The sequence below is a fragment of the Perca flavescens genome, chromosome 20 (genome assembly GCF_004354835.1).
Source record: "Perca flavescens isolate YP-PL-M2 chromosome 20, PFLA_1.0, whole genome shotgun sequence".
NCBI classification, from domain to species: domain Eukaryota; kingdom Metazoa; phylum Chordata; class Actinopteri; order Perciformes; family Percidae; genus Perca; species Perca flavescens.
Window position 1 is genome coordinate 28119657 of NC_041350.1, and position 27329 is coordinate 28146985.

Sequence of the window (27329 nt, forward strand, 5' to 3'; positions counted from 1 at the left end):
AGACGGGCGGCTGACATCACGGTCTGAAGCAGGCTGTCTGTCTGCGTGGGGCGCTGGCTCTTCAGCACATTTCTAATTCTAATAGATAATCGCTCTTCTTTTTTACAACTCAGGCCTTATTTTTTTTTAAGCATCGGCAATCATTCCTATCATTCCTTCATTCCTAATAAGATTGTACTTTATCAAGTTAACTGCTGAGATCTGGGAGTGTGGCGACATTATGGAAGAAAGTTTGAAATGTTAATTCATTTATATATATATATATATATATATATATATATATATATATATATATATATATATATATATATATATATATAACTAGGGCTGAATGATTTGCAGAAAAAAATGTAAATGGGAATTTTCTGCCAGATATTGCGATTACAATTCGATTTGTGCTTTTTTTCTCTTTTAAAGTTAAGCTAAAGTTCAATATCCACTGTGTAACAGATAAAACATGTCATGGAGCATTATAACATGAGACACCATCAAAAGTGCTCTATATCGTGGCCAGGTTGGCTCAGTTGGTAGAGCAGGTGCACATATATGGGTTTTGGGTTCGACTCCGACTTGCGGCCCTTTGCTGCATGTCATTCCCCCCTCTCTCTCTCTCTCACTCTCTCTCTCTCTCTCTCTCTCTCTCCCCTTTCATATCTCCATCTGTTCTGTGGAAATAAAGGCCTACAAAAAACAATAAACAGCTCTATATTCTTATGCAAGGATGAGAACATGGATATAAACTGGCAGCAATAAGATGTTGTTCATTTAATAACCATGGTACATTGAACAGTCAAACACACATTTATCATGTAAAGCTAAAGTTATAATAATAAAACATGTCAGTACTTTTCCTGTAAACTGAAGTTTCTGATCTGCCTCAGTTCAATAGCAGCGTCTCCATATGGCACCTTCTAGCACCATGTTAAATAAAGTAATACAAAATAAATGAAAGATCCACTGAAAATAGGACATTTACGGAAACAATCTGGTGTTTGAAAAACCGTGTGAAAAAAACAAGGTAAAATAATAAATAATGTTAAACCAAATGTTACTCCAAACATTCGATTAACCGCCATCTTCATGATTAGCCAATCGCATTCTTTCAAAACCCCCGATTTCAGTGACTCGTTCAGCCCTAATATAAACTCTTTAATTAAGTGTTAAGTGTTAAGATTAAGTGTACCAAATTATGTGTACAGACACACTGCACACATCCCGGCGTCACACACACACACACACACATACACACACACACACACACACACAAACACACGCTCACCGATTGACCGTGAGTTATCACAGAAATGTGGAAAGCGTTTGCTCTCTCTGTTAGAAAAAGAAAAGGAGAGTCCATTCTTTTTTCTTTTCTTTTTTTCCAGTAGCAGGAAGCAAAACAACTAATTACCTGCAATAAAAAAAAAGGCCATTTGTCGCTGAAATGTTTGGTTTGAGAGAGCAGCCCCGCTCTGCAGATGTTGGAAACATGGCCTGGTTGTATTATTAGCTCAGTGTAGTGAGGAGGATGAGGAGGAGGAGGAGAAGGAGGAGGAGGAGGAGGAGGAGGAGGAGAAGAAAAAGGGAGCTTGATAAAGATGAATGTCTCCCCCGGCCCATCTGGAATACATCACTTTCAAAAGTGATTTAAACGCAGATATGGTTTTAAAAAAAGGTACAGTGTGTGTTCGTGCTTTTCTAGCAGACTCTATAAAAGTACCTGTTAAGCTCCCCCTACAGAACCAGAGTCTTGTAATATATTTTACTGTTTATGATCCTTCTCGCCGGCCTGTTTGAACCTGTGGGGATGTTTCTGTATGCAAAGCAGGCTTGCCGGAACAAGAGGGGAGTTATTCTTTAAACGGAAATGTTAAAACCGCCTTGAGAGTCAGGAGGAAGTTTAAACGATACTAAATTGGCAGAATGTTGTTTGTTTTCTGACCATATCTGGTGTTACTAAAAGTGTTTCAGCACAGCAGAAATATAAAAAAAAAAAACTCTGTATTTATCTCCTCCGGAGCAGAAAATGAATTCATCAAACTGCCAGCAGAGTGATGTCACCATGTAGTTATTTACTGACAGAAAACACCCTCCTCACTCTGAATTTGAAAAGAGGGACACGCACCAGGAAACATCGCGCACACACCCGAGACACAAAACAATCTTTTAAAGATTTTAGTGTAGTGTTCACAGTTTCTCATTTTAACTTTAATGCGGACTTTCCCATTTTTTTTTACCTGTGAAAGTGAAGAGAGACATGTTTACGACAACAACAAAAAAGCTGAAAATGGGGTGACAGTTCACGTTCAAGTCTGCAGTAACGGATTTGCTCTTGAAGAAAAAGAAAGTAAAAATGTTCACCTGAATGCCACATTTGACAGTTTTTCTTCATTCAAATAAGTGCAAAGTTTTCATTACAAAATAATTTCAATGTTCTGTGACGTCTGTACTATCGCAGATAGTGCTCATTATTTTCTCCCAGAATGCATTGCCATTTACAGTATGATCCTGTATAACATTAAAACAGTAAGATACTGTAAGTATTTTAGCTGTGAATTTACATCAAAGGTTTACAGTGTACGGAACGTATTGGGAGTTTTGCATGTTCATCTGCATGCACCGCAATGACACATTAAGTTAACGTACTTACGTAACTTAAAGGGCCCATATTATGCTCATTTTCAGGTTCATAAATGTTTAGATTTAGAGGTTGTACCAGAATAGGTTTACATGGTTTAATTTTCAAAAAACACAATTTTGTTGTTGTGCTGCCCATTGCTGCAGCTCCTCTTTTCACCCTGTGTGTTGAGCTCTCTGTTTTAGCTACAGAGTGAGACCTCTCACTGCTGAAACATCTTTGTTGGCAGTCGCATATGCGCAGTAGCTAGGTAAGGATCTGATCAGCTAGCTAGCTGTTTAAACCACTTCGGCCTGTGCAAGGCAGGATTAGCCGGGAGACTTCTTCTAAACGAGGGAGCACTTCACACTTTGCGGGGAATACCTGCAGAGCAGGGACATGGAAGTAGTTCTTTTGTAGATGATGGTGAACTAGTGTGTGTTGTAATAGTGTTTTTCCATTGAGAACGAGCTAGAATGCTAACGGTTAGCCAGTTCGTTTCGGCTACTGACGTAGAAAGCCCTGCAGATTTTGACCAGCTCACCAGGAGACTGAAGGCAGGACACATTCAGAAACCGTATCTCACTCAAAACAGCATGGATGGGTTTTTTTCAAAGTTTGTAATGCGTGTGGAAGCACCAGAGACACGAAATAACACCAAAATCCCAGAAAAATGTTTTTCTTTTTCATAATACGGGCACTTTAAACTTCCTAACAAACGTAATTATTTGAACCCAAACCATCATCTTTTTCTCAACCATTCACAGTGTCAACCCCCCATGTTTAAAACAGCGAAATACGTTTCCCATGAAAACGTATTTGAAAATGTAGTTTTGTTGTATGGGACACAGAAAAGCATCGCATTCCTTCTCCAAAAGTTGGAGAGGAAACTTAGTAGGAAACATAGCCATTGATATTAATGTAACAGCCCTATCAACTGCCACAGACGGTCAGCCCGTGTCGTAAAGCGCTCAAACTCTCTTTTTCTCGCCCCTTTAACATACAACTTAGTCGGATAAACTGGAACTAAGTGTGTTTACTGAGCTATACGTCACCCGTGTTCCCTCCTGTGACCTGATATGACAGCAGCCATGGCGACAGCTCCTCGGTCTGGTCTACACTCCTTCCTGTTCCTCCAGGATCCCTTGCTCAGTGTGTGTGTGTGTGTGCGTGTGTGTGTTAGAGAGAGGCAGGCGTAGAAAGGCTTTCCCACATAAAGAGGTCTTTTCATCCCTAGGGCCGCAGCCTGCCCACCGGCCCCTGGAGAAGTTTGTAGAGGATAAATAAACCTCTTCAGACGCACAGAGAAGACGGAGTCTGTAAGCGACGCGTTAACGCACAGCGTGCCGCAGTATCTCAAAGAGAGACTTTATATTATTCTGAAGGGCTATTTGTTATGATATCGAGCCCAAAGGGTAAGAAGGGGCCGGGAGGGCAGGGGCCTCTTGATTTATGGAGTGACCGTCCGTCCAGCCTGTGCTGCACACACACACACGCACACACAAACACACACACACACACACACACTGTTTATCGTTTACAATCGCAGATACATACACACACGTAGATATCACATTTACACACACGCGCTCAAAGAGTACATATCACACATTGCTTCCAGCTGGCCCCAGGTTCCGGCGAGAGTGCTCCCACCCCCTTCACACACACACACACACACACACACACACACACACACACACACACACACACACACACACACCAGGCAGCCAATAGCTCACACATGCCACACCGGACGAGAAAACAGCGGGAATGTCTACATGTCGATGCGAGCTTTCATGTATCTGCTTTGTCAGAATCACTTCAGGTCTGATTTATTCACCAAGTGCTTTGAAATCAAACCGTTTGTCGCCAAGAGGTTCACAGAGGACAAAGAACGTAAACACCAGCAAGCAACCAGCTTTTGTCATTGCTACAATGCTAATGCTACTACAATGCTGCTACTACTAAAACAAATATATATATATATATATATATATATATAACTGCCTGGACGACCCTCTGCTAAGATAGCTCTTAACATCCCTGTAGTCATACAGAGACGTATCATAAAGTAGGCTATAGGAAAATCACAATGTAGCTAATGTAGCAGAGTCTGGTAGGACCAGGCTAGTGTACCAGAGTCTGGTAGGACCAGGCTAGTGTACCAGAGTCTGGTAGGACCAGGCTAATAGACCAGAGTCTGGTAGGACCAGGCTAATAGACCAGAGTCTGGTAGGACCAGGCTAGTGTAGCAGAATCTGGTAGGACCAGGCTAGTGTAGCAGAATCTGGTAGGACCAGGCTAATAGACCAGAGTCTGGTAGGACCAGGCTAGTGTAGCAGAGTCTGGTAGGACCAGGCTAATAGACCAGAGTCTGGTAGGACCAGGCTAGTGTAGCAGAGTCTGGTAGGACCAGGCTAATAGACCAGAGTCTGGTAGGACCAGGCTTATGTTCTCATAGGGAATGAATTGAATCGCTCCACTCTGCCGTTATTTCAGCTGGCAGTGGAAACCCAGCGTTTCTCGCATGCAGAGGTTCACGTTCATTCAGCTCCACGCGTTCCGTCCGATTTCTCTGCGACGCACTTCCAGAGCTGTCATCTCGTCAGTGTGATCAAACGTAGCACCGGACATTGCAGGACGTTCACTTGAAAGTACAGTGAGGCAGCTACAGCCTCAGCGGCTGCTACGTCGGTCCTCAAAGGTTGTCCAAATCCACTTTCATTCAAAGCAGCTCTTTTATTTATTTATTTATTTTTAAATCTGCATTTCAAAGCACAGCATCTGAAGCAGATATTTTGTCGCTGACGGTGGCCGACAAAAGGGGGCTTTGCTCTTAGCGTGACACCTGAAAAATGGATTTATTTAGTTTATTTTTATAAAAAAAAAATTTATGTATGAGGGATATATCTTTGTTATGTTCTTTCGGTTAATTGCATTTGTTTTTTGCCTCTGGCAGTATAAGCATTCAAGCCGGTGCACAAACATTCCTCCCATCTATTTTCCCCGAGATCAAAACAAAAGTATTCCTTTTACAATAGGATCACACAAACACGTTGCCTCGCCTCGCCTTGCTATGACTATTCCTAATGAAATAAGCTGTAATATCTAATCCATATGTTCCTCCAGAGAGGCGGCTTCAAGTACATGTGTAGATGTAGAAATAATAACGAATTAAAAAACTCAGCATATAAAACTGAAACATGTTAGGTGGAAGTGAGAAAATGTTTTTTTGTAATTTGGCTGAAGATACCCTCTAAGCAGTAAATATGTGCCTAATACAAAGAAATATTTGCCGTAAATCCTCTGTGCTTGCTGCTGCTGCTGCTCCATGAAGCCAAAGTGAGCTATGAGTCTCTGGAGATTATTATATCTACCCCATAAAGCCCAATTCCCCATGTTTAAGACCTGAAGATATTCTAAGACCTATTTTCTCCTTTCCTTTCATAGAGGTCATAAGTAATGCACGAAGGTAGCGAGCCATTCATGCTGGGCTTGAATTTATGCTCCGTGCATCGTGGCCTCTGTGTTTTTCCTTCTCCTGAATGAAAAAAAAAAAAAAAAAGAAGTCGTAAATATAGTTGTCAAAGCCAGAGGCCACGCAGAGAACTGTACAGCCGCGTTCAAGCAAATTATTGACTTAAGAGCTCCATGATTTTTTTTAATGGGTGTAATAAGAGAGAAAACAATCCACAACTCATCTATTCAGTTCACTTTATTTGAAAGGCTCCATATTGTAAAAACCGAGATGTCCATGTCTTTCTCTATTATACAGCAGGTCAATGTTACATTAATACTGTAAAAGTATCAAAACAATCAATCCACAGAGAAATGCACACAGCCCTTATTCAGAAACTGTGCCTTTAAACGAGCCGTCAGGATTTCTGTACGGTTGTGATGTCACAACTATACTATATATATATATATATATATATATATATATATATATATATATATATATATATATATAGGTAGAAAGTGCCGCTACAGTGCTGTTACAGTCATTCCCTGGCTGCAATGAGTGTAAATGTGGATGACTTGGAAACGCTGACCAATCAGAGAAGAATGGGCTTTTTCGGAAGGGGCCCTTAAGAGACAGGCGCTAAAACAGAGCGTTTCAGACGGAGGGGGAATACAGGCATATTCAGACGGATAGTATGAGGGAAAATAATGTGTTTTTTGAATAATAAAGCATGTAAACATATTCTAGTAGAACCCAATAATACAAGTATGAACTTGAAAATGAGCATTATATGGGGCCTTTAAGACCTGCAGTACATAGAAGAAAATCCTTACTGTAGTTTAAATTCGGAGCACTGATGATATGCCAACATACTGGTGTTTTTTCAAGGGAGCTCTGGCAGCGTTACCTGCTGCTTCTCCTACATAAACAGCACGTCTGTCTGTCTGTCTGTCTGTCTGTCTGCGAGGGTGCTTTCGTCTCCTTGGCTTGCGTTTTGTCCACACCAGCCGCCTGTCTCCCACTGAAAAGAGCCCCATCTATAATTTAGAGCACCTATTACGTATTCCCCGTGAAGATTGTCTTGTCTGGGCCGCTCTTGATTCCAACCTTGCCTCTCAGCTCCAATTTACTAATCTCGGTTTCGAGGCTGTCTGAGAGAGAGAGAGAGAGAGAGAGAGAGAGAGAGAGAGGGGCTGCGTTCACGTTCGCTGTTGCCATCATAAAGCACGCTCTTAACACACCTCATTCAGTCTTTCCCATGGGCGTGTGCATCAGCGTGCGCAAACAAGCGCGCGTTGTGTACTCCGCTGCCCGAGCAGCGGCTGTTTGTACTACACGTCTCGCATATGCGGAAGCGTGCGTGCTCAGAAGTGTCCTCGTGTTTGTGTACATCACGCCGTTCGCTCGAAACGGTTGCCAGAGCGACCAAAGTGGTGAGCAAGGTTACTTCTGTCTCTCCCTGTGACGGCGATGATGTTTAAAAGAGACCTCTGATGGGAGGACGCGAGGAGAGCCACTGTTTATTTATCCAGACGTGCCCTCCATGTCTCCTCCGTCCTTTTTTTAAGCGAAAGCCAGTAAACATTGTTGATTTTCCCCTGGCTCTTACCGAGCTGGCACATGGAGCTCATGGAGTAAATGAGCTGGTGTTTGACAGGGAAGGTTGGAGCGGAGAAGGGCGGGAGGTTCATTTCCACACAGCCCAGATCTGTCTTCGTCTTCACGCTGGAATAAAGAAGTTGCACCGTTCTGACTCGCAGAGGCAGATTAGTGGATAGCTCGCCAGCGGGTCGGCAGTTAATTTTGCATCACTGCCTCTTTGTTTCAGATGGCGGGGGTGGGGGTCGTTTCTTATACTGAGAAAACTGTGACTGAGTTTGCCTCTTAATTACACTGAGGGAAAAAGGAAGAACATGTTTATACAAAGTCCTAATGCTTTAATTATTAGAATTTTACAATCTATACCCGTGGGGAGAAAAGTGATTCTGATATTACAGGATTGCAAACTGGCAGACGTTTGCCTGGCTGAGCTGCCTTGTTTTCCCTCCATATAGCCAACATTGTGTCCATGATGTTAGCGGGACGCTAGTAGAAATTTCATTATTGATTAGCCTGCTGTGTTATTCTCTATCTTAAAATGTCCAAATCGCATTAAGTATTCAATTTAAAGTGATATCAATCAAAAGAAGTATCTCACTGTGCAGACGCAAACGTCTGCATTTGAGAAGCAGCACCAGTTACAAATTGATTTTGCTCTATAACTGAAAGACATAGGCTATCCTCTGGTCCTGTGATAAGGTCCATTTTGGACCGGGATACATGATGACCTACGTCAGATTGGAGGGACCCAGGTTCCATACAGCCTGAGATGAATTGTTCTGGGAGATGGGTCAATCCTTAACGGGATGGAATAGCACATAAGAAGATGGGTCCAGACTAGTTTAATGATAGCCAGACAGGTTATTTTAAGAGGATGGAGGAATGAAGGGGTGCCATCAATCCAGGAGTGGGCTTGAGAGAGATGGCTAGGGTGGCAACGTTTGAAAAAATTCACCATACCTAGAGATTGGCGTGGTTTTATTTCAGTTAGCCTAATAGCTGGTTTGATTTGCATTGAGAGATGATTTTATGGAAAGTACCCCATGCCAATCTCTAGGTATGGTGAAGGGTATGTGATGATGTGGGGGGGGGGCTATTTTAATTCCAAAGGCCAAGGGAACTTTATCAGGATGCATAGTATCCTGGATCCATGAAATAACTGGCCTTTAAAAATAAATATCTGCCTGCCTCTATGGGAATTTAACATAGGGGTGTATTGACTTTTGTTGCCAGCGGTTTAGACATTAATGGCTGTGTGTTGAGTTATTTTGAGGGGACAGCACATTTACACTGTTGTACATTGTAGCAAAGTGTCATTTCTTCAGTGTTGTCCCATTAAAAGATATAATGAAATATTTACTAAAATGTGAGGGGTGTACTCACTTTTGTGAGATACTGTATAGAAAAGGGGGGAAAGTACCTGAGCTTTCTGGAGGGCTCCTAAGAAGCTTTGTAAATAATAAAAAATAATAAGTAATCACAATACCAAATTGAAAGATGTATTACAAGACGGGGTTCTAACACAGTGCTGACGACAGATTTACGATGAAACATGAAGGTGGATGTATGGTGAAAAGCATCGGTCTTGTCTTTGTGTGCAGACTCTGTGTCCAGCGAGACGGCCTTCCTGGAGGACTATGTCCTGGGGACGGGGGAAACGCTGGAAATGCCTTGTGACCTGGAAGAGCGCTCAGAGCCCGTCGTCTGGTTCAAAGACGGCGCCGGGCTGGTGCCTAGCAACAGGACGCGGCTGGGCCAGAGGATGTTGCGCATCATCAACGTGTCGTACGAAGACTCGGGCATCTACTCTTGCCGGCTCGCCCGCAGCAACGCGTTGCTCAGCAACTACACCCTCCGGGTGACAGGTGAGAGCAACAAGAGGCTGATTTTACACCTGTCTTTTGTCATTTTGCCCGAGCATTTTAGATTTCATCAGCACCAGTGATGGAATGTAACTAAGTACATTTACTCAAGTACTGTACTTAAGTAGAAATGTTGAGGTACTTTTCTTGAGTCTTTTCTTTTCATGCCACTTTCTCCGCTACATTTCAGAGAGAAATATTGTACTGTACTTTTACTCCACTACATTCATCTGACAGCTTTAGTTACTAGTTACTTTACACATTAAGACTTTAGCACATAAAACATATACTTTCATACTTTTACAAGTCTTATACAAGTCACCCAGTTTTCAATGCAGGACTTTTACTTGTAACAGAGTATTTTTACAGTGTGGTATTAGTACTTTTACTTAAGTCAAGGATCTGAATACTTCTTCCACGACTGATCGGCACAATAGCGATACCCTGGACAGGAGGTCGGATGTTAGAGCATCATTGCTCATGAGAAGGCCTGCAACTAACCGATTAATAATATATATATATATATATATATATATATATAAAACGGAGGCTAGCTTGCCTCTCCTTCCTCCTCCTCCTCCTCATCCCGTCCCCTCCCCCTCGCTTCCGCGCACTAACCTCCCAACCCCCCACCCCCTAATCCTTCTTGTCGGTTATTGGCTGGAACACTGTTTGTTATGTTTGGTGGCGCAGGTTGGCGCAGTTTGTTTTTTTTGCCGTTTGTGGAGCCTGGGCTGTCTCCAGAGACCGTGTTTTTTTTACAGTGTGTTCAGGGGACAGGCAGCTAGCGGATAGTGAGGAGATGTTTTTTTACAGTGTGTTCAAGGGACAGGCAGCTAGCGGATAGTGAGGAGATGTTTTTTTACAGTGTGTTCAGGGGACAGGCAGCTAGCGGATAGTGAGGAGATGTTTTTTTACAGTGTGTTCAGGGGACATGCAGCTAGCGGATAGTGAGGAGATGTTTGCTGTATGTGACAAAAAATGTTGTCGCTTAAAAAAACGCGTCACATCGCTTAGAGCACCTTTTAACAACTAATCCATTTATTGATTAATCTTTGCAGCTCTACTCATGACATGATTTAACGTTTTATTCTTACTTTTACCTCTTGGGCCTTCTAAAAGTCGTACTCAAGTACTTCAATAAGAGTTAACTAAAGAAATAGACATAGCATTGTTTCCTTGCAATGTGAATGTAAAAAAGATGTAAGAGATGTAAATCACATTTCCAGTGACATTGCCCTTTAAATAAGCTATAATACCAAAAACATACTCTTTTTCTCAAGATACTCGAGTCGCTAGCAGAGCTCCAATGGAAACAGGCCCTTTGGCTGCACCCCGTGGAACTCTCAGAAAACCGACCTGCCTCAGCTTTTTCTGCCAGTCTGACAGACAACTGAGAATCAAAAGTATTTCCTATCAACAAACACAGTGGAACAGTTAGAGCAGCGATGTCTTGACACGACAGCTTTTCATAACGGTCCGTAAAAAACACTTTTGCTCGGGAGAAAAGTTTTATTATTTTTCTCCTCCTGCTCGGTTTCACCTCCTGGCTAGCTGCCTGCCAAGCTGCACACGCACACACACACGAAAGCATGACACCAGCACGGACTTTCACCGGCTATCACCCAGCCAAGTTTCACACAGATCCCCCATGATGCACAGTCAAAGGTGAGCGTGCAGTAGCTTAAAAGTCAGGCGGCTTTTTGCCGTTAAACGCATGGACACCAGCTGAGCCTATTATTGACAACTAATTAGAAAGCAATTAGCTCCAAACATTTCATCATTGAAAACAGATGGGGTGGCAAGAAATGAGTTTGCTCCCTCTCAAACAACCCCCCCACCCCATCCGCCTCTCTCCCTCTCTCACACACACACACAAACACACACACACACACACACAGAGATACATGTGTTTGGCCCCAAGCCTGTGAGAAAATGGCCTTTTCTAGGACTGATCAGTAGTGGACAGCTTCTCCTCCTGGACCCACATATCATCTCCAGACTGCAGGACCCACACCATGCCAACACACAGTCCCCACAATCACTGATTTTAAAAGGAAGAACCCATCTATCCTTCCACGTTATGTTCAGCTTAAACTCAGATTTTAGAGCAACAAAAAAAAATAAAAAGTCTCCCATTGAGATGAGGTGAGAGTACTGCATTTGCTTCCAGCTTGGCTTCTTTCAGGAGAAAACCCCCACACCGGAAGCAAAATTCATCGCAGCACGTTGTGAGACATTTCAGATCATTTTGACACTTCATTTCAGTACACTTTTCAAATTTCTTGGAAAAGTCAGACTTCTTACAGTACGTAGCGGCAACATCCTGCTCTCTAACCCTCTACTGTAAACAATGAGCCTCGGCTTCATCTAAAACACACACGGACTATTGTGTTTTCCCTCAAATATTTGAGTAAGGTGTCAGATATTTAGGAGCGGTATCAGATTTAGCACCTGGACGGCGTCCAGACAGCAGAGAGCGGCCGGCTCATACTGTACACACACAAACTCAGCACACATGTTGAAAGCAAGAGGCTGTAATGTGAGGGCGTGAAAAAAAAAAGTTCTGTATGAAAATGAGCAACTTTTGTTCAGAGGTTTTTGTAGGTGCAGCATAAACGTCTGGAGGGCTATTCGAGAATTGTTTGTAGACGTACATAGTGAAATCTGTTGAATACCTGTGTTTAGATTAGTTTTAGCAAAAGCATGTAGTATGCTAAAATACGTATTTCCAAATGGACTGGGACATATTCAACTGAATTGTCTTTGGCACTAGTCTGTACCTTTACCGAGAGAGATTTTGGCTCATAGTTGTAGCTTGTTTTATACCTGCAAACTAGTCGCTTTTTGGCAAAAATCGCCGTTTCGAATGGGAAAAATGTCATCCACGTGAATCGTGTAGATCCAAAGAGTTGTTTTTTTTGGGGGGGGGTCCACAGTTCCACCGTGTTGGCTTATTGCCTTATTCGGAAGCTCAAACAAAGGAAAATGTTCTGTTTTTTAGCTTCAACGTTCATTATTGACCCAAGAAAAGATATTATTGCAGAAGGTCCACTTAGGAATATTCTGGAGCTTTTAAGCCACATCTCGTAAATATAATTTCTCATGATTGTAAAACAACATTTCGTTATTTGCTTATTTAATTACTGTTTAAGCTATTTAACTGCGCGTAATTGACCGCCCATTTGTTTCTCGTGTCCAAAAAAAGGTATCTTAAGCTAATATGGTAAATTCTGGGGTTTGTTGTTGTCTGTGTTTAGTGCTAATTAGCTAATGCTAGCCTGTCAACAAACATCGTTAACATGGTAAACATTTGTTAGTATTGTCATCGTGCGCATGTTAGCATGCTGACGTTAGCATTTAGCTCAAGTGAAGCCTCACAGAGCTGCTAGCATTGCAGTAGACTTGTTGTATGAAGGGCCCCTGCTTTTCTCTCATTTTCATTACTTTATTGTAAAAAAAACTAATCGACAGTGATGGAACTCATGCAAACTGTAATGTGAGTCCGACTTCTCTCCGTCGAGCAGCACCACAGTAGTCAAGTTGAGTCGTGGACTGAGATGTCGAATAATAGAAACTAAAACCTGCTCGTCAGGAGTTCCAGGAGCAGTTTTGGCTCACTGCGGTTGTCGAGGTAGCAGCTGGCTCTCATTACCCAGACCTGTGAAGCTGAACCAGAAAACCTCGGGGTCAGATTGAAAATAATTACAACACAGCCGTGAAAATGTGCGATACAGCAAATCCAAACAGTCGTATCTGCAGCTGGAGAATAATTAGACGTCATCCGATACGCTAAACTGCTAGCAAGCGTTAGCGTCTGTGTTTGTTGCAAAGACGAAGTTGGTTTTGTGTGTGTGTATCGCACGAGTGTGCCGCAGCAGGACTAATGACTCCCATTTCTAACGTCTGTGGAAATGTTTTGGCCACGCTGCAGAGAACTGTAGACTCATTCATGAGGTTCTCAATGAGCTTAATATGCGTGTGTGCGTTTGCGTGCGCGCGCGTGTGTGCGTGCAGACTATCTGTGTGTACATGTCTAATCATAGTTGTTGGTGTGCACACACCATTTAATCTCCACTGGGCATTTCACATGCACAAAATGCTTTGTTTTTCCCCCCACTCCATTTCTCTCTTGTCTTGCACACAGTCAATTCTGGGCTACAAGCTTTTCCAGATGTAGCCTACTTTTTGTCTTATCTCATGTGTTGACGTAGTTCAAGTCGTCTGAAGAATGAAGTTGTCCAGATGAATGAGTAGGCCTACAGATGCAAAATAAGATTTGTTCACCATTAGCTTTTATCTAAACATTTATTCCACTGTTTGTCTTTTCTTTTAAGATTCTCTGTCATCTGGTGACGATGAAGATTATGACGAAGATCCAGAAGATGCAGGTAATGGAAATGGTGAATTCTTAATTACTATTTTTTTTAATTAAAATTTTTTTAAACAATGTTGTTTGGTGTAAGTAAGGGGATATTTTGGGGCCTTTCCTGCATACGGAGATGAGTCAGACTAAACTGACAGCCTTGAGCTCATGATAAACAACCTTGTATGAAATTATCTTGTAAAGCCAAAAACCTGAAAGGCAAAAGAACTCAAATTCAGAAATTAAAATGTGTTGCGCCGGGTGTTGTGGTCTGCAGAAGTGCAGAGAACTCTCTCTCTTTTTTTAATCAGAAATTAAAATATTCTTAAACATGTCATTGAAACGAAAAAAAATTTATCATTCATCATTTCTGAAAGGAGAACAAAGCGACCTCCAGTTTTTGGCCACCTAGCAACAGTATTCTTAGCACTTAAACGCCAAGCATTAATGTGTTCTCGAATTCTCATGTCGACAATCCAACCTGAGTTCCATAAAAGCTGCATGAGCTGCGTCGTTAAGCTTAATGAGCAGCACCTGCTGCCACGCCGACTGCCGAATGGAGTGGGAGCTGTTAACGGCTGTGAACGGGTCAGAATGAGGCTGAAGAAGACACAGCTTTGTACATTTCTATACAACTTAATTTCCCTTCAAATTCAATTCAATTCAATTTTTATTGATGGTGTTATCGAAGGACGCTTTACAGACAGAGTAGGTCTAGACCACTATAATTTAAAAAGACCGAACAATTACCCCCTCAAGAGCAAGCACTTGGTGCGACAGAAGCGAGGAAAAAAAACCTCACAGGCAGAAACCTCGACAGACCCTGACTCTTGGCGGTAGGTTGGGACACAGAGACACTGGTACAGATATACAGATATGGAGAAATATGATTCATAACAACTATAGCAGTTGGTGTGATGAACAGTAGCAATTATAGTATCAATAAAAATAATAGTAGTAAAAGTGCAGGGCATAGTAGGGCCTTTAGCAGGACCACGGCAGCAGCTGCAACCACAATCCAGGTGCCGCACCAATCCAAGGAAAACTGCAAGGCGAGAAAACATAAGAACTCCGGGGAATGAGCTCTTCGGAGCTAAATTTGCATGACTGGGAAGTACAGAATTTAAACTAAAGCCCTATTCACATAAACCTCTCTTTAGAAATTACCTTCCCATTTCTGTTTTTAGTGCAGCACATTGGCATGAATATGCCAAGTCTGTATTTTACTCAAATGGACAGACATTATCCTCCACATATGAAGTCTGTCAAAACTTTGATTTATAATTGCCAACACAGCCAACGCAGCCCTAAATGACTGACATGGCATATTTACACAGGATTAAGATCACAGCCGACCTCCACAATTATTACACCTTACTAGAGGTCCCCAGGTAATACTAGTCCCCTGCGAATAGGGCTCAAGGCTGTGAAAAGATAGATTGTACCCCTACATCGGATATATTGATTATAAAGGTTGTGTGGATCAATTCACGGATCTAATCTTAACCATAGCCGAACCACAGTTGATTTACAATTTGAGGTTGTGATTTGTATTATCTTTCAGAGACCAAGATTACTTAGTATGTAAGTACAAACATTCACGATACGTTATTGATATAAGAGAAGGACTGCAGTGCAATATAAGTGACTTCAACAAACATTGCTCAAAGAAATAACCTAATTTAAAAGTAACTTCTTGGTTTAAATATGGTATTTATATTTCTTTCACAAAGTATGATACTTGCCGCCATGCGGTTCTTGCAGACCCTCTGACTCCGAATCAAGTCTCTTCCATTTACCTTAGGGATTGTTGTGTGTTGCTAACCCTGAACTATTAGCAAACCTGATGAACAGGTTCAACAGTGCGAGCAAAGTGGTTGCTGTAGTTCCCCAGTCCTCTTGTAGAACAAAAGGTCCCTTCACCTTATTTATGTTGTCAACAGTTAATCTGCATTTTAGAGTCTCGCTTGTCACTGTGATAAAAGATTGTGTCTGTAGAAGCCACAATAATTGCTTAGAAAAGAGCTTTTATTGGCAATTACATGACTATCATGGCGTGTATGCAACTGATTAGATGTTATATATCTGTAATTGGTTTTATATGGCTCTCATAAGCGCTCACTGTCTTGCTGTGCTCAAATTGAAGCTTCTCCCTGGGGGACATTAAACTAACCACCACTATTGCACAGATCAAAAGCCTGAGGTTCTCCGGCAGGTAACACCCCTCTACGTTGTGATGGGAGCTGTTTTGGCATTTGGAGACGTGCAGAGTTCAGTTGCAGGTGAACAAAGAAGGATGAAAGATGACTTCTGCTGGCTGCTTTTGGACGCTCTGTTCTGTCAGCTAGCATGACTCCGGAGAGACAGAAAGCAACACTGGGCTGCCTTTGTTGTAGCCTACGGAGGGAAATAATAAATAAGATAAATGAAATGATGGAAATATGGTGAGAGAGGAAGAGATAACGGGATAGAGGGAGACAATAGGGTGGCGGTCCGATCCCTTGGATCCCTGCAGTCCCATGTCAAAGTGTCCTTGGGCAAGACCCTGGACCCCCAATTGCTCCCGATGCTTCGCCATCAGCATGTGTGTGAATGTGTGTGAATGTTTATCTGATGAGCAGGTGGCAACTTGTATGACACATAATCTATATTCTAAAAATAAGCCCTTAAAAAGTCAGCAAAAAAGTAAAAGCTTAGCCATTATAGAATTGACCAAATCAAGCAAAGCATTACATTTTGAAAACCAGGCTTTCACATGGCCGACTCACAGCAACCTGTCTCACAGCCTAAATATGCAAACTCACCAGTTCCGTGGTCATTTTTGGAGTCTCAGTGTTGCGTAATTGCAGTTTGAAAAACAGTTTTCCGATTTATTGTGAACCTAAATGGATTTGCGGGCTGGATCAAAATTTGAGTGTGTTTAAAATGTACTTACTATTTTTAGTTTCATAGCATAACTGTTACACGTTGACACGTTGACTGTTCACAATAGTTCAAAGACAAAGGATTCGATTAGACGACGTGTCTAAGCAGCGGACGGCAATGAAAACCAGCCAAAAAGCATGCCAGCAGTGTCAAACAAGCCCATCAGATCTTGAACTGAATCCCAGTCCACCTGAACTGCTCGACAAAATCGGTGCCAGAGGCGAAACGTGGAACTGTTTGTAGTGACAAAGTGACAGACGGACGCCCAACCGAAATCAAAGCCTCTTTGTGAAAGTCGCTACAAAAGCTCCGACCAAATCAACTGTCGCCGTACTCGACTCGAAAACAAAACGCTGAGACTGACTCACGCTGCGCTTACTGAAACAGCCCCAAAGGCCGCATGCTCGTCATTAACGTTTCACCCAATCTATTGTCCACTACAATGATTACATAGTGAGAGAGAGAAATAATGGACTTGGGGTGGAAAAAGGGACAACATTTCTAACTAAAATGATGGGACAAGTGAACATTATAACCTTCATGAAGGAATGTTCTATAAGTTTTGGCTAGGTGTACCTAATAAAGTGGCAACTGAGTGTATGTCCGCTGTTAGAGGGGACTTTTGTTGTCAACCCTAATCTCTCTCTTCCCACATTTTTTTTTTGTGCTTTTATTTTGATAGTAGAGAGGCGCTCTACTATCAAAATAAAAGCAAAAAAAATAAAGAATCCCCCAAAATTGCATGGCAAAAGAGCTTTTAATAACGACATCATGTCAAAACTTGTTTCTTTTTTTTATTTAAGCTGTTGAGGGTTCTGGGGAGCTGCTGAATTTCTCTTTCTCTGCCATTTTTTTTTTTATTTTTTTTAATACTGTACATTCAGGATTTCCTCACTGTTTGGAGACAGGAAAGAAATCTGTATTTTAATGAGGCAGTTGTTGCTGATGGCAGCATGCAAAGGCAGCTTTGAGAAAGACAGACTGTCAAAAACAGGTAACAACTGTAAGTAAGAAAAACAAGAGTAAAAGCCCAGTTATGGATCAAGAAATCACCTCCTAATTTTTCCTAATCCTGTCATTTTACCACTTGGAAAGCAAGTAATCATAGTTATTTTTGTTGTGTAGTTGCACTCAAGCATTTACATAATGTAATGAACACAGTGATGCCTGTTAATATTCTCTGCATGGTTCACTTTTAACATGTAATCCCTGCATTCTGCTCACCTCGGATGTTGGACAATTCAAAATGTAGTCTTTATGTAGGCTTTATATTCATACAGCATTGCCTTTTTCTTCAAGGAATTTAGCTGGTGCTCTTATCCAGAGAGATTACAGGAGAAAGCAGCAGAATAAGCTGCAGAGTAACACTGCAGAAAGCTTCTTGTTGCCGTCTTTGTACCCGAAAGTCGCTGTGGATAAGCTTAACACCTGCAATGTAAAAAAAACACCAAAAAAACAACCTGAATGTGTTTGAATGCGCAGCTTCACTTGGCGCTGAAAGCCTCAAGTGTTTTCTAAATGGGCCGAAGTGGCAGCAGCTTTACTGCAGACATCCTGAATGCCAGTAAATAGCCTCAGACTGCCAGACTTAATCTCTGGATGTAAGTCTACCTCATGACATACGGGGCTCCAATTTCCCGGCCAAAAGGGAGAGGGATTAGCCCAGAAACGTTAAACCCCTATCGCCGCTTAATGTCCGCTAAACCAGCGCTAATTAGCCGGCTATGGCAAGGAAGGAGGCCACGTGAAGAGCCACACAGCCAGACGGAGAGTCCCTGTCGGCGAGCGGAAGAACATCCACATCCACATGCAGAGGGACGATAACAGAGATGTGGAGATGGGGAAGAGTCAGGCTATTAATGAGGGAGAGGGGATAGAAAGCAATCGCTGATTGACAATTATTCAAGATTTGTTGAAATGCTGCCAGTTGAAATGATGCCGCTGCTGGCCACAGCCGACTGTTATCGGAGGCGTGAGGATCAGACAGACAGGAAAAAAAAAGACCAGGCAAGCTGCTGCAGTCATGAGCTCATTCTCCACTAACCTCCGCAACTCGCTCAGCACGGCCTTCTGGGAAAACGGCAGAGCAGATAGATTCCTGCCCGGCAGCCCACAGCAATTCCGGCGCGTGAACGATATTATTGACCAATTTATAGGATTGACACCAGATTTGTATTTCTTTTTTTCTTTTTTCTTTTTATTGGAAGAGAAAGACAGCAGCCGTGTGCGTGTTGCCTCTGTATCTCCAGGCATCGACACTGTTCGGGCAGATACATAGGACATTCGGCATGTTATTGACTAAAGTGGGAGGCTGACATTTCTATTGTGAGAGGCAGCACAAAGGAAACCACATGCAGACGTCAGTTCAAGTCCTGTCAGGTGAAAGTGTGACAGTGATTACTGATAAGGACATCGCCAAACCATGAATATCTCCCAATAAAATCTCCTTTGGGAACAACCTCTGCAAAATAAACTGTTCAAATGTTTAGTCCTGTTAGTCTTAGTCGACTAATCAGCCGTTTAGTTCTTGGTTCGGTTTTGATCAACTCAGATTTCTTTAGTCGATTAGTCATTTGATTAGTCAATGATTTCATTCTAAGAAACCTACGAGCACATGTGGTACACAGATTTACCGCAAGATTTCAAGCGGTGCTTTTGCAGGATTCTTTGTAGAGAAACTCGGTTTTAAAGATGGTTAAATTGAGCTTTTCTAGTCTTTGCAGCCGCTCGAAGCGCGCACATCTGTCGATTGAACTAATCGATTAGTCGACAAAAACGTGCGTGGTACCCCGTTTACACGTACATGGTTATTTTGAAAAGCGGAGACATTTCCCTTCGTTTGTGGCCCTCCTTTTGCACGCAAACGGAGAATTTGCCTCTGAAAACGAGTCTTTCTAAAAACCTCCGGCCAGAGTGGAGATTTTGGAAGACTTCGTTTGCACGTTTGCATGTAACCTGAGACAAACGGAGGTTCAGGCAGCCGAGGAAGTGAGGAGGAGAAGAGAGAGGAAGCTATTCCTTGCTGTTGTTGCTATTTTCGGGATTCCGATTGGCTAACGTGGGCTTGAGCTTCTCGTTTACACCGCCACCTACAGGTTTTGGCGTGCTCTTAGCGCCATTGACGGCGTATATACACGGGTACGTGTAAGCGAACACTTTTCTGAAAACTGACAGCTGTGCACGGTGTTATTTTTGAAAACGGAGAGGTTGAAATGTAGCCCTGTCTACGGCGGGTTGATAATGCCCAAATAGATCCTGAGAGGTGTGCTGTCTCCCTTAAACGAGTTATTTTGGACGATTACCAAGTTTCAAAAGTCATCGGCTGGGTTGGAGTTGTCACGCTGACCTGACAGAGGAGCAGAAGAAGAAATGGTCAGAGATCAAACCATCGTACGCCCCCACACGATGTGTGTGAGTTATGAAAGTGAGTGTTTTTTTGCGCAGAGTGGAAAACAGTGTACACACTCGGAGGCTGTGTGAAGTGAAAGGGCAGTGTGTGTGTGTGTGTGTGTGTGTGTGTGGGGGGGGAGGAGGAATGTTAACAGAGCCTAATCTGTGCTGTGCTCCTGAGCTATGCAGCCTCCTTGTTTACCCTGGCAGGAGAGCAGAGAGCCGGACGCCGGGCCACGCTACGCTGCTCGGCGGCCGCCGTTCCCTCCCGACTCTGTTTGCCCTGAGTCCCCGCAGGCCCTCCAGGGGCTGCGTGCCTTCAAAAGAACCCCAGTGTAATCTGTAATGAAATCTGCCTGTGTGCTCGCAGGCGTCAGCGAGGGCAAATTATACAATTACACAATTACCAAACCCCCGCCCCCCCCTAGATCGGTGTCTGAGCGCGGAAGGGCCTTGTCCCGCGGCAACCAGCAGCACCGCGCCGTGTCCTGCTCCGGCTTATTGCTGTTGCACCGGCGTCGGGGTTTACAGAGAGCCACAGTCACGCTCCTTCGACCCGCAACACAGAGCCAGGAGTCAGAGGGAAAAGGGAACAGAGAGATACAGGGTTGTGTGTGTGTGTGTGTGTGTGTGTGTGTGTGTGTGTGTGTGTGTGTGTGTGGGAGGGGGCGTGTTTCCATGTGCGTGTAACACTTGGAACTGCAAAGCTTAGTGCAAACACAAAGAAAATGTAATCGTGCTCTATGTTGTTAACAAAAAGAAGTGCTACCCCCTGCAAGGCTGCACAGTCCTCTGAAGTTATTTTAGTAATAGGAAGCATATAGAACATTTTAATCCGCTTCTGGTTCTGCATTATTATACACACAGTGACTGACTATCATGGGATACATGGGACAGATTCTCCTTCCTGTGAGTGAGTGCAGTAGTTAGAACAATAAAAAAGAAAAGAAGTCATTAGAAAAGCTCCTGGATCTCCACTCAAAAATAACTTACCATTGGCCTAACTTTCCACCGAATACCATTGAAATTAGTTACAGTATTGAGATACTCCTCTAACTAGCAACCAGAGTGACTGAAAATATCACCTGCTTGCCAGCGATAATAGAAAAATGTGGACTTGCCCAAGTACAGATCCATTTGGGATCTCGTCAAACTTTGAAAGATGAAGCCGCTCTGTATTTGCTGTCAAATCACGTACTGTGTTATTTAAAACTGACTGAAAGTATTCAGAAAAGTTTGGGACGATGCTTCAGGAGAATATCCAAATACAATACTGGGAGCTGGTAGCAGTAGTAGAATACTATTCCCCCCCAGTAGACATAACTAGTGAGTGTGTATGTGTTAGTGTGTGTGTGTGTGTGTGTGTGTGTGTGTGTGTGTGTGTGTGTGTGTGTGTGTGTGTGTGTGTGTGTGTGTGTGAGTGAAGGTGTAAAACCAAACAAACAGTACCTTTTTAGGCTCCCAGAGAGATTCACCTCCTTGGTTAACCCTCCGCAGGTGACAGGTGGACACCTCAGGGAGCTCAGAGAAGATGTTATGGAACACCCCCCGTCGTACATCATAACATCTCTTTATTTACACTCAGTGCTCATTACGTTAAGTGAAAAACTGTACTATTATTTCATACAGTTTGCCCCTTAAATCTTTTCTCGTTTTCATAATTACCTTTAGCTTTGATTGGGGTTTTCTTTCTATGCATTTTTATCCCATTTCTTCCTGATGCATATTCTTAAGATGATTTCCCCAAGTAAAAGAAGAACAGCGTGGTTGGCATTAGCAGTGTGAGCTCTGACCAGACCAAAAAAAGCCACTTACAGAAAACGAATTGCTAGAAAATATGAAGGAGGATTTCGCCACTGCAGTTGCCCACTCAGTTGGACTGGCAGGTGATCCTAGCAGAAACACTGCAGCTAGCACAGCTAAAGGTCAGCAAATAAACCAATCTCAGGGTGGTTTTATTTTTGGGGGGGGGAGAGAGGAAAAAACCCATGGAGACGTGCTGAACCCACACAAGCGTCCTATTTTGGGTTAAAAACATCATCGTGGCTGAAGAATCAGCAGCAGCAGGACAGTGTTTTTCAGGCCAAGATGAGTTCAGGAGCAACAGCAGCAGCCTGAGGAGGAGGACCACACAACAGGAGAGAGACTGTTTTAAAAAAAACAAAAAAAAACCTCAGTGTGTTTCTGTTTGAACCGAGTGTGTGTGTGTGTGTGGCTGATTACGATGCCAAGAAAACAATGTGTTCAGACTCCTTGGAGGGTTGTCCCACGCTGCGCCGAGTGTCGCTCTAAATACGCCGAGACAGAGGAGACACAGAGAGAGAGAGAAGTAATGAAATCTAACAGATATTTCCCTTTTAAGGTGGAGGCTGTGTGTGTGTGTGTGTGTGTGTGTGTGTCTGTGGTTGCACGTGGATAGCGTTTGTCCTAGCGAGCTGGGGAGTCTAACTCAAGCAGGGAGCGCTGCTCAGCTGCTCCATTAGAGTTTGCGAACACACGGCGAGTTAACAGTCTGTTCAATAGAGTGGAGTGACTGCTCTGTTTGTTTGCTTTCTAAGAAGATACGTCTGTGTCTTTCATCACTTTGAGTCTCTCTCTCTCTCTCTCTCTCTCCTGCTCTGGTTGTAATTACTCTGTGAATACCAAGCCAAAGTTTGATGGCAGGAGTCAAAGAAATGTGTGTCAGAAATATATATCACAAAGCAGTGGCGATAAACAGACACACATGCTGTAGATCAGAGCCATTTAGCCAATCACAGACAGGTATTCTGTGATTGACATCTCACCTGAGATGTCCCAATGAGATAAAAAAAAAAAAAAAAAACTGTGGTGCTCGAGGGTGAAAATTACTTTTTCAACTTTTGTTGACCCACACACACACACACACATTCGTACGAACACACACACACACACACACGTACGAACACACACACACACAGTGCAGAGATTGAGAAGGTAATTGTCTCCTCTCTCTCCTCCTGCATTTAGAAAGTAAAAGAGACATCTGATGACCGGTCAGCCACCTCCCCAGCTTTTGTCCCGGGAAACACACACACACACACACACACACACACACTACCACATACCCACTTACACACACACAGAACCATAAAGAGAGTGAGCCATACCACTGTGCTCTCACCCTCCACACCCACACAGCGGAACAATAGGCCTCTCTGACTCGCTACACCCTCTTTGTCCGCCGTCTTCTCAATACAACTCAATAAATCGCCCTGACAGGTTTCCAAACTCTCAGGATCGGACGACTCAAATGAACTGTTGCATTGTTATCGGGGGGAGGGGGAGAGATTATAAGCTTTGTTTGGTCCTCGTGACGCTTCACGCACACGTTTTGTGTCCTTTCAGCATCTGTCAAACTGTTTCACACCGTTTAACTGTTTCTCTTGGGACTGAAGGGTGGGCTTGACGTTGGAGAATAATGGGTCCAGGTACATTATGTTGTTCATCAGAGCAGCGAGGGAAGACCTCCAGTGAAACCTCAACCTTACATCTGTTCTGGCAAAGTACTTAACTTATCCAAGATGGACCAATTTGAAGACAGGACAGAGGAGCAAGTTGTACCGGCTGGGCCATCTTTTAGCAATTACAAAAACATGTATCTATGAATTCCTGGAGGGTCTTTCCCAAAAAATGTCTATGATCTAAGAACATAGAAAATGGAAAACTAGGGAGTGATCTGTTAGGGTAGGAAAGCGGTACATCTTGGCAAAGCAAGTCAGATTCATGTCACAAAATGGGAACAATAAGCTGGTCTCAGGTTTTGACCTGTTTCTATCACAGAACCATATTCATTGAAAGGACTTGGTCCCAGCTACATACCACCATTAACTCTTGACTAGGACTTGGCCTCGTGGACTTGACTCAAACATGTCTCAAATGATCTGAGACTTTGGCTCGTCTCGCTTGACTTCCAACTTGACATCGACTTGTCAAAATTGAACTGATGCTTGACTTGGACTTGTCTCAAGTGACTTAAGACTTTACTCGTCTTATATGACTTGAGACTTGCTCTAACATACTTTACCTTACATAGATTATCTTAAATGCCTTGAGACTCGAATGACTCGCTACTTGTGAGTTTTTTCAAATGACTTGAGACTACGCTCATCTCACATGACTGAGGACTTGACCACGACTTGTCTAAATTAAATTGATGCTTGACTTGGTCTTGTATCAAATGACTTGAGACTTTACTCGTATTACTTGAAACTTGCTCTAACAGATTTTAGCCTGACATAGATTATTTCAAATGGCTTGAGACTCGAATGACTCAATACTTGAGAGTTTTTTCAAATGACTTGAGTATGGAATGACTCAAGTTATTTCAAATGACTTGAGTATGGAATGACTCGATTCTTGAGAGTTATTTCAAATTACTTGAGACTTGAGAGTCCCAGCTACACTTCCAAAGGGGACGTTTGATATCCTCTGTCATTTTGTGTTCAGGATTCTGACCAGAAAGGTCTGCATCTCAACTTGCAGTTTGCTTATGAAGACTCATGACTCACGCCCTTATGGACTTGAGACTTGACTCGAGACACGGCTCATCTCAAACGAATAGGACTTGAACGTGACGTGTCTGAATTGAACTGATGCTTTGACGTGGACTAGTCTCAAATGACTTGAGCGTTTACTTTAGCCTGAGATAGATTAGCTTAAATCACTTGCGACTCGAATGACTTGAGACTTGAGATATGTCAGAACTACCATACAACCATCCTAATAGAGTGTCTGTTCTGTTTTTGGAGAATAAGTACTCCATGACTCACGCAACCCCTTGTGCTGTGTTTCGCCAACAGAAGCTCCATATTGGACCAGGCCAGACCGGATGGACAAAAAGCTCCTGGCGGTTCCAGCCGCCAACACCGTCAAGTTCCGCTGTGCCGCGTCCGGAAACCCGATCCCGACCATCCACTGGCTGAAGAACGGCAAAGAGTTCAAGGGAGAGCAGAGGATGGGAGGAATCAAGGTGAGACAACTTCGACTTCAAGTAGGGCTCCTGGATTGCAGTCAAACGTTTTCCCGTTGAAGATTAGAACTTTTTGAATTCCCCTTCAGAACACAAGAGAAAATAAGCGTTTACCTGAGAAATGTTGTGTGCAAAATAATCCTCTTTCTCGGTTACTCTGGTATTGTGAACGATAGAATAAGACAAATACACATTAAATAGACGTAGGAAAAACATACAAAAAGTATTCTAAGAAATAGAAAAAGAGTTATGATAATAACAGATATACAGATCAGTAAGGTGCGGATGAATAGAAATGGCATATTGCACAGTAGGAAAAGGGCACCATCGGTGCTTGAGCTACTAGCCAATGGAGTGCCATTTAGCAAGGCATCTTAATCCCCTGCTACTCCAGTGAGGCTGTGTCCATCAGTAGCTCAGTACGAGTGTTGCGATGCTCCCCGGTGTGAGTTGCTATAAGTGGAGGCGTGTGAAGCAGAGTGCTGGGAAGCAGGACTCAGGGCGCTCTCAGCACCGGCTAGGCTGACCGAAATACATTCGGAGGGGTCGAGCTGCTGCGCTGCACAGATACATGCGTGGCTCGCGTGTATAGCTCAATGTTGACAGTAATGCAGTGCAGCAAACAGCTGTTGCACTTTTGTCGTCGGATTGACTTTAAACACTGGGCTCTCGTGTAGAATGGCACTGCTTAAAGTAAAAGGGCTTGGTTTACTTTTGTCTTCCTTTAATGGCCCCCGAGCTGTGGGATTAAAAGACAACCTCAGTGTGGTAAGAGCATCGGAATTCAAACAGTCAAAACGTGTGTTACGGTTCAAAATAAACTCAAACTTAATGACATAGAAATTCTAAAACGATGCCCAGAGAAGAGTCTCTCCTGCGTATTATTGTAATGTCATGTAATTCATTCAAACAGGGACAGTGCACAATTAAACATGGACCTTGTATAAGAACAAGGAGAGACCAGGTTGTTGCACAATTGCTATTTTCTGCCCGTAGTTCCTGGGCAGGTAGGTAAATATATTAAAATATATTCTCCCTCTCAGTCCTCTTGCTGCCTTCATAAAGGCATGATGATGGGAGAGAATTTACCTGTAAATATGTTCCAATCATTACTAACTTTCACACAGTTTCAGTGCAAAATATTGCGACATTTACATTTAAAAAAAAAAATGTCTTTTTGATGTTGAACTGTTGCATCAGGGAAGGCTAACTTTTAACTTAACTTTTTTTTTTTTTCTTTGTGCATCTTTTAACGTCATCATTGAAGCCGTTTGTGTGTCAGGCTGGTAGTGAGGCAACGAGAGGCACTTTCTCCCCCAGTAGAGGTTTGGCATTTAAAGAGTTAAATGTAATGAGATCCTGCAGCTATTAACAGTTTACAGAGATCTCCAACATCTGCTCCCAGCAGACCAACAGCAGTTGTCTCCCTCCCTCTGTCCCCATCTCTCTCTCACACACACACACACTCACACACACACACACACACACACACACACACACACACTCACACAGATTTACACACACCTGTCACCAGTCCTCAGGACACTCTGAAGTAGCTCCCCAACAGCAACTTTTAGCATGTTTAGAATGCGTGAAGATTTGCTGATGATAAAGTTTGCGGCTGCATTGTTAGCAGCAAACTAGCTTATGGAAAAAGAAAAATCATAATCCCAATTATTTTGGTCAATATTGAAATCACCATAATTTGACACAATTACTCATTGGCTTTTGGAAAGACGTTGCATTTATTGAACTTCAAAAACAGCTAAGCATTTAAACAAATCAAAAGTGAAAACACCTTGAACTGTGAAATTCCCCTTAATACTTTATACTTTTTGAATTCCCCTTCAGAACAAAATAAGAGTTTACTTGAAAAATACCATGTAATAATTTTTTCTCAGGCACATTGTTTTTGTGATCGTTAGGAGCCAAAATCCCAATTGCAATCAAAATTGGATTAATTGCACAGCTCTACAGCAAATGAATCCCAAACGGACCGGTCACAGCACTTAGATATGCATTCTGTTCACCAAATCTCTGACTTATCCCCCAAAGTGTCCTTTTTGTGTAAAGAATGACTCACCAATGGCTCATTAAAGAGTGCAATACAGTGCAAAGAAACT

At 42.8% G+C, this 27329-nt stretch overlaps 1 protein-coding gene across 5 annotated transcripts in view; it reads left to right on the forward strand.

Annotated features, from left to right (window-relative positions):
- The window catches only part of fgfr3 (fibroblast growth factor receptor 3), an 85503-nt gene that overhangs the window by 25143 nt on the left and 33031 nt on the right, over positions 1 to 27329 (forward strand). For 3 of the 5 annotated variants that reach the window (XM_028565587.1, XM_028565589.1, XM_028565588.1), the window contains exons 3-5: positions 9275 to 9538; positions 13873 to 13938; positions 25037 to 25206. In XM_028565587.1, coding sequence (XP_028421388.1) covers positions 9275 to 9538; positions 13873 to 13938; positions 25037 to 25206 — 500 coding nt within the window. Of the gene's footprint in view, positions 1 to 9274; positions 9539 to 13872; positions 13939 to 20196; positions 20251 to 25036; positions 25207 to 27329 lie in introns of those variants that run through there. The other 2 variants (XM_028565590.1, XM_028565592.1) reach the window with 2 other exon arrangements.